This window comes from Schistocerca cancellata, chromosome 9 (assembly GCF_023864275.1).
Source record: "Schistocerca cancellata isolate TAMUIC-IGC-003103 chromosome 9, iqSchCanc2.1, whole genome shotgun sequence".
NCBI lineage: Eukaryota > Metazoa > Arthropoda > Insecta > Orthoptera > Acrididae > Schistocerca > Schistocerca cancellata.
Genome location: NC_064634.1, coordinates 13157853 through 13170295, shown reverse-complemented (window position 1 = coordinate 13170295; position 12443 = coordinate 13157853). Strand labels below are relative to the sequence as shown.

General features: G+C 45.0%; 1 protein-coding gene across 25 annotated transcripts in view; it reads right to left on the bottom strand.

The window, feature by feature from the left end:
• The window catches only part of LOC126101588 (mucin-3A-like), a 400051-nt gene that overhangs the window by 303390 nt on the left and 84218 nt on the right, over positions 1-12443 (bottom strand). For all 25 annotated transcript variants that reach the window (XM_049912245.1, XM_049912250.1, XM_049912247.1 and 22 more), the window contains exon 2: positions 9903-10177. In XM_049912245.1, the coding sequence (XP_049768202.1) occupies positions 9903-10177 (275 nt within the window). The remainder of the gene's footprint in view (positions 1-9902; positions 10178-12443) is intronic.

Here is a 12443-nt window from a genome sequence, read left to right as displayed (position 1 = left end):
CCGTCAGTAGTTCCAATGGCATGTTGTCTACTCCGGGGGCCTTGTTTCGACTCAGATCTTTCAGTGCTCTGTCAAACTCTTCACGCAGTATCGTATCTCCCATTTCATCTTCATCTACATCCTCTTCCATTTCCATAATATTGTCCTAAAGTGCATCGCCCTTGTATAGACCCTCTATATACTCCTTCCACCTTTCTGCTTTCCCTTCTTTGCTTAGAACTGGGTTTCCATCTGAGTTCTTGATGTTCATACAAGTGGTTCTCTTATCTCCAAAGGTCTCTTTAATTTTCCTGTAGGCAGCATCCATCTTACCCCTAGTGAGATAAGCCTCCACATCCTTACATTTGTCCTCTAGCCATGCCTGCTTAGCCATTTTGCACTTCCTGTCGATCTCATTTTTGAGACGTTTGTATTCCTTTTTGCCTGCTTCACTTACTGCATTTTTATATTTTCTCCTTTCATCAATTAAATTCAATATTTCTTCTGTTACCCAAGGATTTCTACTAGCCCTCTTCTTTTTACCTACTTGATCCTGTGCTGCCTTCACTACTTCATCCCTCAAAGCTACCCATTCTTCTTCTACTGTATTTCTTTCCCCCATTCCTGTCAATTGTTCCCTTATGCTCTCCCTGAAACTCTGTACAACCTCTGGTTCTTTCAGTTTATCCAGGTCCCATCTCCTTAAATTCCCACCTTTTTGCAGTTTCTTCAGTTTTAATCTACAGTTCATAACCAATAAATTGTGGTCAGAGTCCACATCTGCCCCTGGAAATGTCTGACAATTTAAAACCTGGTTCCTAAATCTCTGTCTTACCATTATATAATCTATCTGATACCTTTTAGTATCTCCAGGGTTCTTCCATGTATACAACCTTCTATCGTGATTCTTAAACCAAGTGTTAGCTATGATTAAGTTGTGCTCTGTGCAAAATTCTACCAGGCGGCTTCCTCTTTCATTTCTTAGCTCCAATCCATATTCACCTACTACGTTTCCTTCTCTCCCTTTTCCTACACTCGAATTCCAGTCACCCATGACTATTAAATTTTCGTCTCCCTTCACTATCTGAATAATTTCTTTTATTTCATCATACATTTCTTCAATTTCTTCGTCATCTGCAGAGCTAGTTGGCATATAAACTTGTACTACTGTAGTAGGTGTGGGCTTCGTATCTATCTTGGCCATAATAATGCGTTCACTATGCTGTTTGTAGTAGCTTACCCGCATTCCTATTTTCCTATTCATTATTAAACCTACTCCTGCATTACCCCTATTTGACTTTGTGTTTATAACCCTGTAGTCACCTGACCAGAAGTCTTGTTCCTCCTGCCACCGAACTTCACCAATTCCCACTATATCTAACTTTAACCTATCCATTTCCCTTTTTAAATTTTCTAACCTACCTGCCCGATTAAGGGATCTGACATTCCACGCTCCGATCCGTAGAACGCCAGTTTTCTTTCTCCTGATAACGACATCCTCTTGAGTAGTCCCCGCCCGGAGATCCGAATGGGGGACTATTTTACCTCCGGAATATTTTACACAAGAGGACGCCATCATCATTTAATCATACAGTAAAGCTGCATGCCCTCGGGAAAAATTACGGCCGTAGTTTCCCCTTGCTTTCAGCCGTTCGCAGTACCAGCACAGCAAGGCCGTTTTGGTTATTGTTACAAGGCCAGATCGGTCAATCTTCCAGACTGTTGCCCTTGCAACTACTGAAAAGGCTGCTGCCCCTCTTCAGGAACCACACGTTTGTCTGGTCTATCAACAGATACCCCTCCGTTGTGGTTGTACCTACGGTACGGCTATCTGTATCGCTGAGGCACACAAGCCTCCCCACCAACGGCAATGTCCATGGTTCATGGGGGGGGGGGGGGGGGGAGCTTTCCCTGTATGCGGTTTAAATCTTCGATACGGCGCCTCTTCCAACACCAAACGCTTCCGCTGCCACGGTTATTGAAGAGCCAAATACACACATTAAAAAAAGTTTTGCATCACCTCGGTACCGAGAGTTCCAGAACCTGCACAGAAAATTTGAATAGAGATTAACATAAACACCATTTTCGCCCTTTTTATTGCTCACGAAAACCATACATTGCATATTGTACCACCACACAGCGAGACCTCAGAGGTGGTGGTCAAGATTGCTGTACACACCGGTACCTCTAATACCCAGCAGTCCGTCCTCTTACATCGATGCGTGTTTGTATTCGTTGTGGCATACTATCCACAAGTTCATCAAGGCACTGTTGGTCCAGATTGTCCCACTCCTCAACGGCGAATCGGCATAGATCCATCAGAGTGGTTGGCGGGTCACGTCGTCCATAAACAGTCCTTTTCAATCTATCCAAGGCATGTTCCATAGAGTTCATGTCTGGAGAACATGCTGGCCACTCTAGTACAGCCGTTACGGCGCCTTTCATGACCACCAGGGGCGTAAGTCGGCCCCATGTAATGCCACCCCAAAACAACAGGGAATCTCCACCTTGCTGCAGTCGCTCGGCAGTGTGTGTAAGGCGTTCAGCCTGACCGGGTTGCCTCCAAACACGTCTCCGACGATTGTCTGGTTGAAGGCATACGCAACACTGATCGGTGAAGAGAACGTGATGCCAATCCTGAGAGGTCCATTCGGCATGTTGTTGGGCCCATCTGTACCGCGCTGCATGGTGTCGTGGTTGCAAAGACGGACCTCGCCATGAACGTCGGGAGTGAAGTCGCGCATCATGCAGCCCATTGCGCACAGTTTGAGTCGTAACACGACGTCCTGTGGCTGCACGAAAAGCATTATTCAACATGGTGGTGCTGCTGTCAGGGTTCCTCCGAGCCATAATCCGTAGGTGGCGGTCATCCACTGCAGTAGTAGCCCTTGGGCGGTTTGAGCGAGGCACGTCATCGACAGTTCCTGTCTCTCTGTCTCTCCTCCACGTCCGAACACCATCGCTTTGGTTCATTCAGAGACGCCTCGACATTTCCCTTGTTGAGAGCACTTCCTGACACAAAGTAACAATGCGGACGCGATCGAAGCGCGGTATTGACGTCTAGGAATGGTTGAACTAGAAACAACACGAGCCGTGTACCTCCTTCCTAAGGCGCCACGGTCATGGACTCTGTGGCTGGTCCCGGCGGAGGTTCGAGTCCTCCCTCGGTCATGGGTGTGTTTGTCCTTAGGATACTTTAGATTAAGTAGTGTGTAAGCTTAGGGACTGATGACCTTAGCAGTTAAGTCCCATAAGATTTCACACACATTAGAATATTTTTTGAACCTCCTTCCTAGTGGAATGACTGGAAGTGATCGGCTGTCGGACCCCCTCCATCTAATAGGCGCTGTTCATGCATGGTTGTTTACATCTTTGGGCGGGTTTAGTGACATCTCTGAACAGTCAAGGGGACTGTGTCTGTGATACAATATCCACAGTCAACGTCTGTCTTCACGAGTTCTGGGAACAGGGGTGATGCAGAACCAGTTTTGGATGTGTGTATAAGAGCATCAATAATTGGCCCACGTTCGAATTTACTTGGCTCCGACATAATGAACTCACAACTACGCAGAATACTATTCTGAGCGCGACTGACGCTTGAGACTTAGTGAAGATATTGTAAAGACGCCATTCGTGGTCAAATACAACGGCGCAACCTGCAGGCTTCCTTTACGTTCAAGCATTCATTCCTCGCGGTGTTCCCACATTTTTGTCCAGACCCCGTGTATGATTTTATGTACAGATGCATAAAATATGTTTAGAACAGATTTGATATATCTTTCGTCTCATGGCGTTACAATGTGGAAATATTTGTGGAATATGGCAGGAAAATATAATGTGGAGTACATACTGTACACGAGAAATTTTACGTTCAGATTTAATATTGATTTCATAAATCCTTAGTGGCATTCTCCTCAAGGGTGTTGAACAGCCAGTATATTGTAAGAGACATGTTAATACCTGCATACTAAACTGCATAAGGTAAATGCTACTCAGCTGCGTTCAAGCCTTGTCAAATTAAAGGAACGTGAAATATTAATTTATATCGCTCTTAAGATGTAGAGAAGGCAAATATTACACAATACTCACACTATGTTACATAATAAATATACACAAATCCACTGGTCATGCAGACGAATTTGTTAATGGAGTGGATGTAACTGGTCACAACAAGTCCTTCAGGCTTCTGTTAATGTTTACTTTATAAGTAGCTGAACTTGGTTCTTTGCTGGGAAGGTTTGTTAAAAAAAAATACGTGTTCCTGAGTAATATACATGTTCAAAGTAAGAGCAGTTTTTATGCCTTCGCCTGACACGTATCTACCATTTATAAACTTTGCTTCAAGATTACGCCTTTACTTGACTCATAACCTGAGAAGTTACATTCCTGAGCAAATTTCCTACCACAGTTTTTATAGACTGGCGATGCAGTTTTTATTACGATATGACAACGGGTAACTCTACAGAAATGTGAACCATTTGCGACTTTATGAGATGTGGTTTCCGTAATGAGTCACATCACTGAATTGCGGTTTAGTTTTAATTTCAGTGTATTATTCGTGGTTTTATCACCTGCCGAAAGCGATTTTACGTTTTGCTTATCGTGGTTTTAGTGAGCACGTTTATGTTAGTGGGGGACATTCCATTACATGTGTGTTATAACATTTACATCAGCTAACAGATTCGCGACAGTTTAAACCTGTAATGTTACTTGTTTTATTTGGTATAAGGTATGTGATGATGGTTAGATGACTGAAACTGCTTGTATAAATAATTTTACCAGCGGCTCAAGTCGGTAATATGACATTTTTCAAATATATAAGAGCTGCTGGCCCCCATTTCATGAAAATATCTTAGGATATGCATCTTAGACCAATGTTTAGTCGCCATTCTTTTTTTCTTTTGTTTTGGTCTATATTACGTACTTTCAAAATATGTAAAGTAAAGAGCTTGCAGTAGAACAGATGTGTTTCACAGCATCGAAGACGAACAAGTGTTCATAGTTCTAAAAGTGTGCATCATAGAGCCCATGTTTATTAGAGCCTTTTTTTCCTCGTTATGGTCCTTACTACTCAGACGTGCACCTGCTCATGTCGATGAGTTACGACTGCGTTCTGAAACTTCCGACTGCGTTCAGAGACCTTCTTACTTGCGAAACTAACTGCCTGTGTTGGCCAGAGGGATGTGATGCTCCTTTGTATGCATATCCGGAGGAAGAGGCACTGTAACTACTAGAACCGTATTGAAATACATGAAATGTATTCGCAGTTGCGAAGCTGTGTAAGGGAACGACGACAGTGAGAACTTGTACCGGAACGGGACTCGAACCCGGATTTCCCGCTTTGCGCCAGCGGTCGATTAACGGCTTTGGCTGCCCGGGTGTGAGTCGCGGCCAGACCCGAACTCCCACATGTCGCCGCTCCTGTGTCACGACCTGCAGTCGTACGCACATCATGTACTCGCAGTACCCGTACAGGGAAGGACATTTTAACTGAAAGTTGCTGCCTTGTATCGGCAGATAAATACGATATTGCAGTGCCTGTGTTGTCAAGAGGAACGATGCAACGTACCTTCCGACGTGCATGCACGTAGAAATTTCCGTTGTTGTCATTCCCTTACACACTGTGTGATCAAAAGTATCCGGACACCCCGAAAAACGTACCTTTTTCATATCAAGTGCATTGTGTTGCCAGCTACTGTCAGGTACTCCGTATCACTGACCTCAGTAGTCATTAAGACATCGTGAGAGAGCAGAATAGGGCGCTCCGCGGAACTCACAGACTTCGAACGTGGCGAGGTGATTGAGTGTCACCTGACGGGATACCAATTCGATTCTACACAGAGTACGCGAAAGAACTTGCCCCCCTTCTAACAGCCGTGTACCGCAAGTCTCTAGAGGAACAGAAGGTTCCAAATGATTGGAAAAGAGCACAGGTAGTCCCAGTCTTCAAGAAGGGTCGTCGAGCAGATGCGCAAAACTATAGACCTATCTCTCTGACGTCGATCTGTTGTAGAATTTTAGAACATGTCTTTCGCTCGAGTATCATGTCGTTTTTGGAAACTCAGAATCTACTATGTAGGAATCAACATGGATTCCGGAAACAGCGATCGTGTGAAACCCAACTCGCATTATTTGTTCATGAAACCCAGAAAATATTAGATACAGGCTCCCAGGTAGATGCCATTTTCCTTGACTTCCGGAAGGCGTTCGATACAGTTCCGCACTGTCGTCTGATAAACAAAGTAAGAGCCTACGGAATATCAGACCAGCTGTGTGGCTGGATTGAAGAGTTTTTAGCAAACAGAACACAGCATGTTGTTCTCAATGGAGAGACATCTACAGACGTTAAAGTAACCTCTGGCGTGCCACAGGGGAGTGTTATGGGACCATTGCTTTTCACAATATATATAAATGACCTAGTAGATAGTGTCGGAAGTTCCATGCGGCTTTTCGCGGATGATGCTGTAGTATACAGAGAAGTTGCAGCATTAGAAAATTGTAGCGAAATGCAGGAAGATCTGCAGCGGATAGGCACTTGGTGCAGGGAGTGGCAACTGACCCTTAACATAGACAAATGTAATGTATTGCGAATACATAGAAAGAAGGATCCTTTATTGTATGATTATATGATAGCGGAACAAACACTGGTAGCAGTTACTTCTGTAAAATATCTGGGAGTATGCGTGCGGAACGATTTGAAGTGGAATGATCATATAAAATTAATTGTTGGTAAGGCGGGTACCAGGTTGAGATTCATTGGGAGAGTCCTTAGAAAATGTAGTCCATCAACAAAGGAGGTGGCTTACAAAACACTCGTTCGACCTATACTTGAGTATTGCTCATCAGTGTGGGATCCGTACCAGATCGGGTTGACGGAGGAGATAGAGAAGATCCAAAGAAGAGCGGCGCGTTTCGTCACAGGGTTATTTGGTAACCGTGATAGCGTTACGGAGATGTTTAACAAACTCAAGTGGCAGACTCTGCAAGAGAGGCGCTCTGCATCGCGGTGTAGCTTGCTCGCCAGGTTTCGAGAGGGTGCGTTTCTGGATGAGGTATCGAATATATTGCTTCCCCCTACTTATACCTCCCGAGGAGATCACGAATGTAAAATTAGAGAGATTAGAGCGCGCACAGAGGCTTTCAGACAGTCGTTCTTCCCGCGAACCATACGCGACTGGAACAGGAAAGGGAGATAATGACAGTGGCACGTAAAGTGCCCTCCGCCACACACCGTTGGGTGGCTTGCGGAGTATAAATGTAGATGTAGATGTAGATGTCCCATACGTCTGTACGGGAGATTTCCACACTTCTAAACATTCCTAGGTCCACTGTTTCCGATGTGATAGTGAAGTGGAAAAGTGAAGGGAGACGTACAGCACAAAAGCGTACACGCCGACCTCGTCTGTTGACTGACAGAGACCGCCGACAGTTGAAGAGGGTCGTAATGGGTAATAGGCAGACATCTGTCCAGACCATCACACAGGAATTCCAAACTGCATCAGGATCCACTACAAGTACTATGACAGTTAGGCGGGAAATGAGAAAACTTGGATTCCGTGCTCGAGCGGCTCTTCATAACCCACACATCACGCCGGTAAATGCCAAACGACGCCACGCTTCGTGTAAGGAACGTAAGCATTGGACGACTGAACAGTGGAAAAGCGTTGTGTGGAGTGACGAATCACGTCACACAATGTGGCGATCCGATGGCAGGGTGTGGGTATGGCAAATGCCCGGTGTACGTAATCTGCCAGCGTGTGTAGTGCCAACAATAAACTTCGGAGGCGGTGGTGTTATGGTATGGGCGTATTTTTCACGAAGGGGATTGCGCCCCTTTTTTGCGTGGCACTGTCACAGCACAGGCCTACGTTGATATTTTAAGGACCTTCTCGCTTCCCACTGTTGAAAGGCGATTCGGGGATGGCGATTGCATCTTTCAACATGATCGAGCCCCAGTTCATAATGCACGGCGTGTGGCGGAGTGGTTACGCGACAGTAACATCCCTGTAATGGACTGGCCTGCATAGAGTCCTGACCTGAATCCTACAAAACACCTTTGGGATGTTTTGGAACGCCGACCTCGTGCCAGGCCTCACCGACCGACACGAATACCTCTCCTCAGTGCAGCACTCCGTGAAGAATGGGCTGCCATTCCCCAAGAAACCTGACTGAACGTATGCCTGCGAGAGTGGAAGCTGTCATCAAGGCTAAGGGTGGGCCAACACCGTACTGAATTCCAGCATTACCGATGGAGGGCGCCACGAGCTTGTAAGTAATTTTCAGCTAGGATCCGGACACTTTTGATCACATAGTGTGCAACTGATGGTCGTTTGCATTCGCAACTACGAATGCGCTTCATGTTTTTCATACAGGCTGTAGTCGCGCCGGCACCTGTTCCTTCGGATCTGCGGACTTGTCTGAGGGAACACTGCATCGTTTCTCGGAACAACGCAGGCACTGCAATACTGTGTTTATCCGCCGGTTCCAGACAGTGACTTTCAGTTAAAATGCTCTCCCCTGTACGGGAACGGCTCGTGTGAAGTGGGAAATCCGGTTTCGAGTTGCCAAGGAGTACAAAAATATTTGCCACCTGGTGGAGTCGAACCTGCGACCCTTTCAATGCGAAATCCGATCTCTTACCACTTTTTTTGTTTATTTCATTTCGTTCGTTGCATTTGTTCGGGTCGGACGCCTTCTGACACCCGTTCAAGTTCATTGACGATCCGTTAATTCAGTGTTTTTTTTTTAATTACAGGGGGCAGATACCACTCTGACGGAACACTCTGAGCTACCGTGCCGGCGACCGCTGAGCCAAACACAGTACCACAGGGACAATTGACAAGGTGCACATGGTGACAGACGCGTATCAAAGTTCCTTTTACTTCCTAACCGCTGGGTCATTTGCAGTTGCCACTTGGGTCACTTTCTTGTCTCACCACGCCCTACGAGTACCACGAATTTGGACGAATTCGGCGATGACGAGTAGGCGTACTCTCCTCGTCAGTGGCGTGCCGAGTATTGCTTAACCTGCAATATTATTTTCGGCGTGAGTTTCATGTTTTATGGTCCTTTGACTTGGTGTATATCGTTTTGCGTAATTTTATATTTGGTGTTTGTTTAAATCTGCTCTGTTTGTTTTGTAGTAAAGTGGCTGGGTGGCGTGGTCTGCTTTCCTAATTTTTAAGACACGCAGTCACGAGTAAAAAGCTGACCTCGATGGATACGCGAGTCAGCGGCCTTACTGCAGAGAAACAGACTGTAATTCTTTTACTGGTTTCAGTCATTGAAGCTTGTTAAGCTTGGAAATTATCTTTTAATTAAAGTTCGTTGAAATTCCTTGGAGACTGCTTCCGTAACTGGTCTCAATAGTAGTAAATTTTGTTTGGATATTGGTTTAATTGTGTAAGTGTAACTGATTTTCGCTTGCTAATGTATTTTTTTTAAATCTGTATTAAGATTTACTTGAAGGCTGTTTTTTTTTTATTTTTTCAATTGTGTCAAATTTCCTTTGCGGACACCAGTGGTAAATAAAACAAAATTTGTTCTGTAATGATTTTACTTTCTGCAGCCCATTACCTTACCACTCCCAGCTCCATGTACTGCTGTCACCTTTCAATGGCTACAAGGTGGAAGTCAAATCACGGGTGAGTGAGTCACCTGGTAATAGACCCTACCAAGGACGGGACAAATACTGAAGAGGGAGTGTATATTTTATTCACATAGTCGACTTGATTTCAGGGAGTAGATATTCTTGCCCTAATCTTTTAATCAAATATGGACCAGGGAAAGTGTCATTCGGATAACTGAAGTAGGCGCTTTTGTATAGTGGGTTTTGGTGATAAAAGGCTGTTGCTTTCCATTCTTTTATGATGTATATTCTTCGACTCCCAGGCCCCGAAAGTCAACAGTGCACTGCGAATTACCGGATCTGATGCAGAGATCATTTGCTCTTCATAATTGGCGAACTCCTCCTTGACGACGAGTTTCAGCGTGCTGGCGGCCTCGTCGAAGACCACGTCGATGTAGTCGGACGGGCTGTCGACAGCGAAGGCGGTCACCTCCTTGGTGGTGAGCACCAGATACTCTGCCTGGGGTTCCGCGGTGTCCACGAGGTCGCCCACGTATCTGGACGCATTGAGGGCGCTGCTCCAGCTGGAGCTGGAGACTGGGTTGCCGTCAAACAGCAGGTCGCAGTTAGCTGCAACAGTCACAAAACAGAGCCAGGTGAGTTCCTCAGTGTCGACTGTTCTATGCCCAGCAGTTGGACGCTGCCAACATAGCATGCCGTCTTGTTGCTCCAAATATACAGGTTGTTCCAAAAGTGCACCGACAAACGTAGGGGATGCAGAAAGTGTCTTGAGGAACAAAATGAGGATAGGAACCCGTGCAGGGAAACGTCATCCAACGATGCTATAGAGCATAGAAGCTACAGGGCTGGCTCCTGTATATGTACAGTATGTATACATATACAGGGAGGTACCGTGATGATGTTACGGACTTTCAGGAACGACGGAGAAGGTTAAATGTGTTAATCTGAGGCAGTGGACCCTGGCCTGAAAAGGAACGAGTCGAAAGTTGTAAGAGAAAATCATTTTGATAGACCTGACAGTGAAATACATGTACAGATACTGTTGTTGCTAAGATTGTAGGGTAGGTAACTTTCAGAGATGGTAGTATGGACCAAAACAAGCAAAAAATGTTCGGTAAGCATGGGCTCTAAAATCAATACCTGAAGAGCTATGACCACTCGCTCATCCTCACTACTTTGGAACACTTCTCCTCAATTGAACAACTGCATAGCCCTTAAGGTATACATTTTAGAGCCCGTATTTACTGGACATTTTTTCCTTGGTTTTATCTATACTACCAACTCTGAATGTTGCCTGCCCTACAATCTTATCAACAACAGTACCGGTACATGTCAGAGGTGCCAGAACGATTTTCAGCTTGTTCGTTCCCAGATCAGGGTCCTTTATCTCAAAATGATACATTTACCCTTCTCCATCATCCCCGAAAATTTGTAACATCATCAGAGAGTCAATCTGTGTATACTTACATGAGCAGACGCCGTCACCTATAACTTCGACCCTCTGTAGCGTCGCTGGATGACGTTTCCTGACGCGTCAAGACTCCTAGGTCCATTGGAAGTTTGTCGCTGTATTTTTGAAACACCGTGTGTATATGTATAGGTGTTGTTGAGGGTAAAAGTGCTGATCTTTCTGTTGATGACAATATTACATGAGTGTTTACTTCTTTTGCAGACTAATAATTATAGCTATTCCTAGCTGTATGTTTTTCGGTTAGTCAGTACCCCCCCCCCCCCCCCCAAATACCTCTGGCACGAGTGAACCAGTAATGTTTACTTTGCCCTGGGCAGCGGAGCCGGTGTGATGTATGGATGCGTAAACGCAAAACGGATAGCCTATACTGACAGGCGCAGAGCAGTTCGCGGCTCAGTTAGGATTATGCAGGTAACCACAGGTAGCGAATTATGTGAGCTGTCTGTAGAAATACTGCTAGACGCAGAGAAAAGAAAAAATACTAGCACACTGAAGTAGGTTGACCGTCAATTGGAAGACGGCAAACAGGGCAAAGGAACGTTGATTTTTATTTATGGCCATGGGAGGAAACCTAAACAAAGAAAACTAAATTGTAGACACTGAAAGCAACTGATTATGGATGGGAGAGGATACTGGCCGCAAGATTTTCGAAGGAATCATCTCCATTTCTGTACAAGCTGTGACAATGTTAGAGGTACAGTTTTTTTCACGTTGTCCGTTGTCTGTAAGAACTCACTCGCCCATCGGGAAGGATTTTGTACGCTTTGTTTTATTGTGACGTAACAATATACAGAGCGGTAGCGGCTCCAAGCAATACTGTTTAATACTAGCGGGCTACGGCCTCACGTGGCGGTGGTTGGCCGCTGGCGAGCTCGCTTCCACGTAACACACATGCGCCACCTGCGTCAAAAAATTAAATGGCAGAAGCCACAATTTTAACGGTGTGTTTTCCTGAATGCTGGAATTCTTATGTTATTAAGTGCTACAGCTTAATAAACCAGTAAATTTATGAATTAACAAGTTCATCGCTATTAGTGGTAACCGCACCTGACTGTGACTGGTATCCACCATCTAACCTAACGATAAGGTTCCTTCCCGACCTGGAAATATTAACTAAAGTAAATTTGTTTATCTGCTGTGACCGTGAGCATAGAACGACGAGAAAGTAAGGTTCAGATCTTACAAGTTCAGCACCAGCGGCTGACAGTTTGTATTCGTTCATTTATTTATTTACACGTCAAGTTCCGTAGGACCAATTTGAGGAGCAAATCCCCAAGGTCATGGAACGTGTCAGTACATGAAATTATAACATAAAAGTAATAACAGATAATAAAGGCTAGTCAAGTTGTGCCATAGATTTCTTCTTTCCCCAATTCGGTTCAGTACCTTCTCACTGCTTATTCG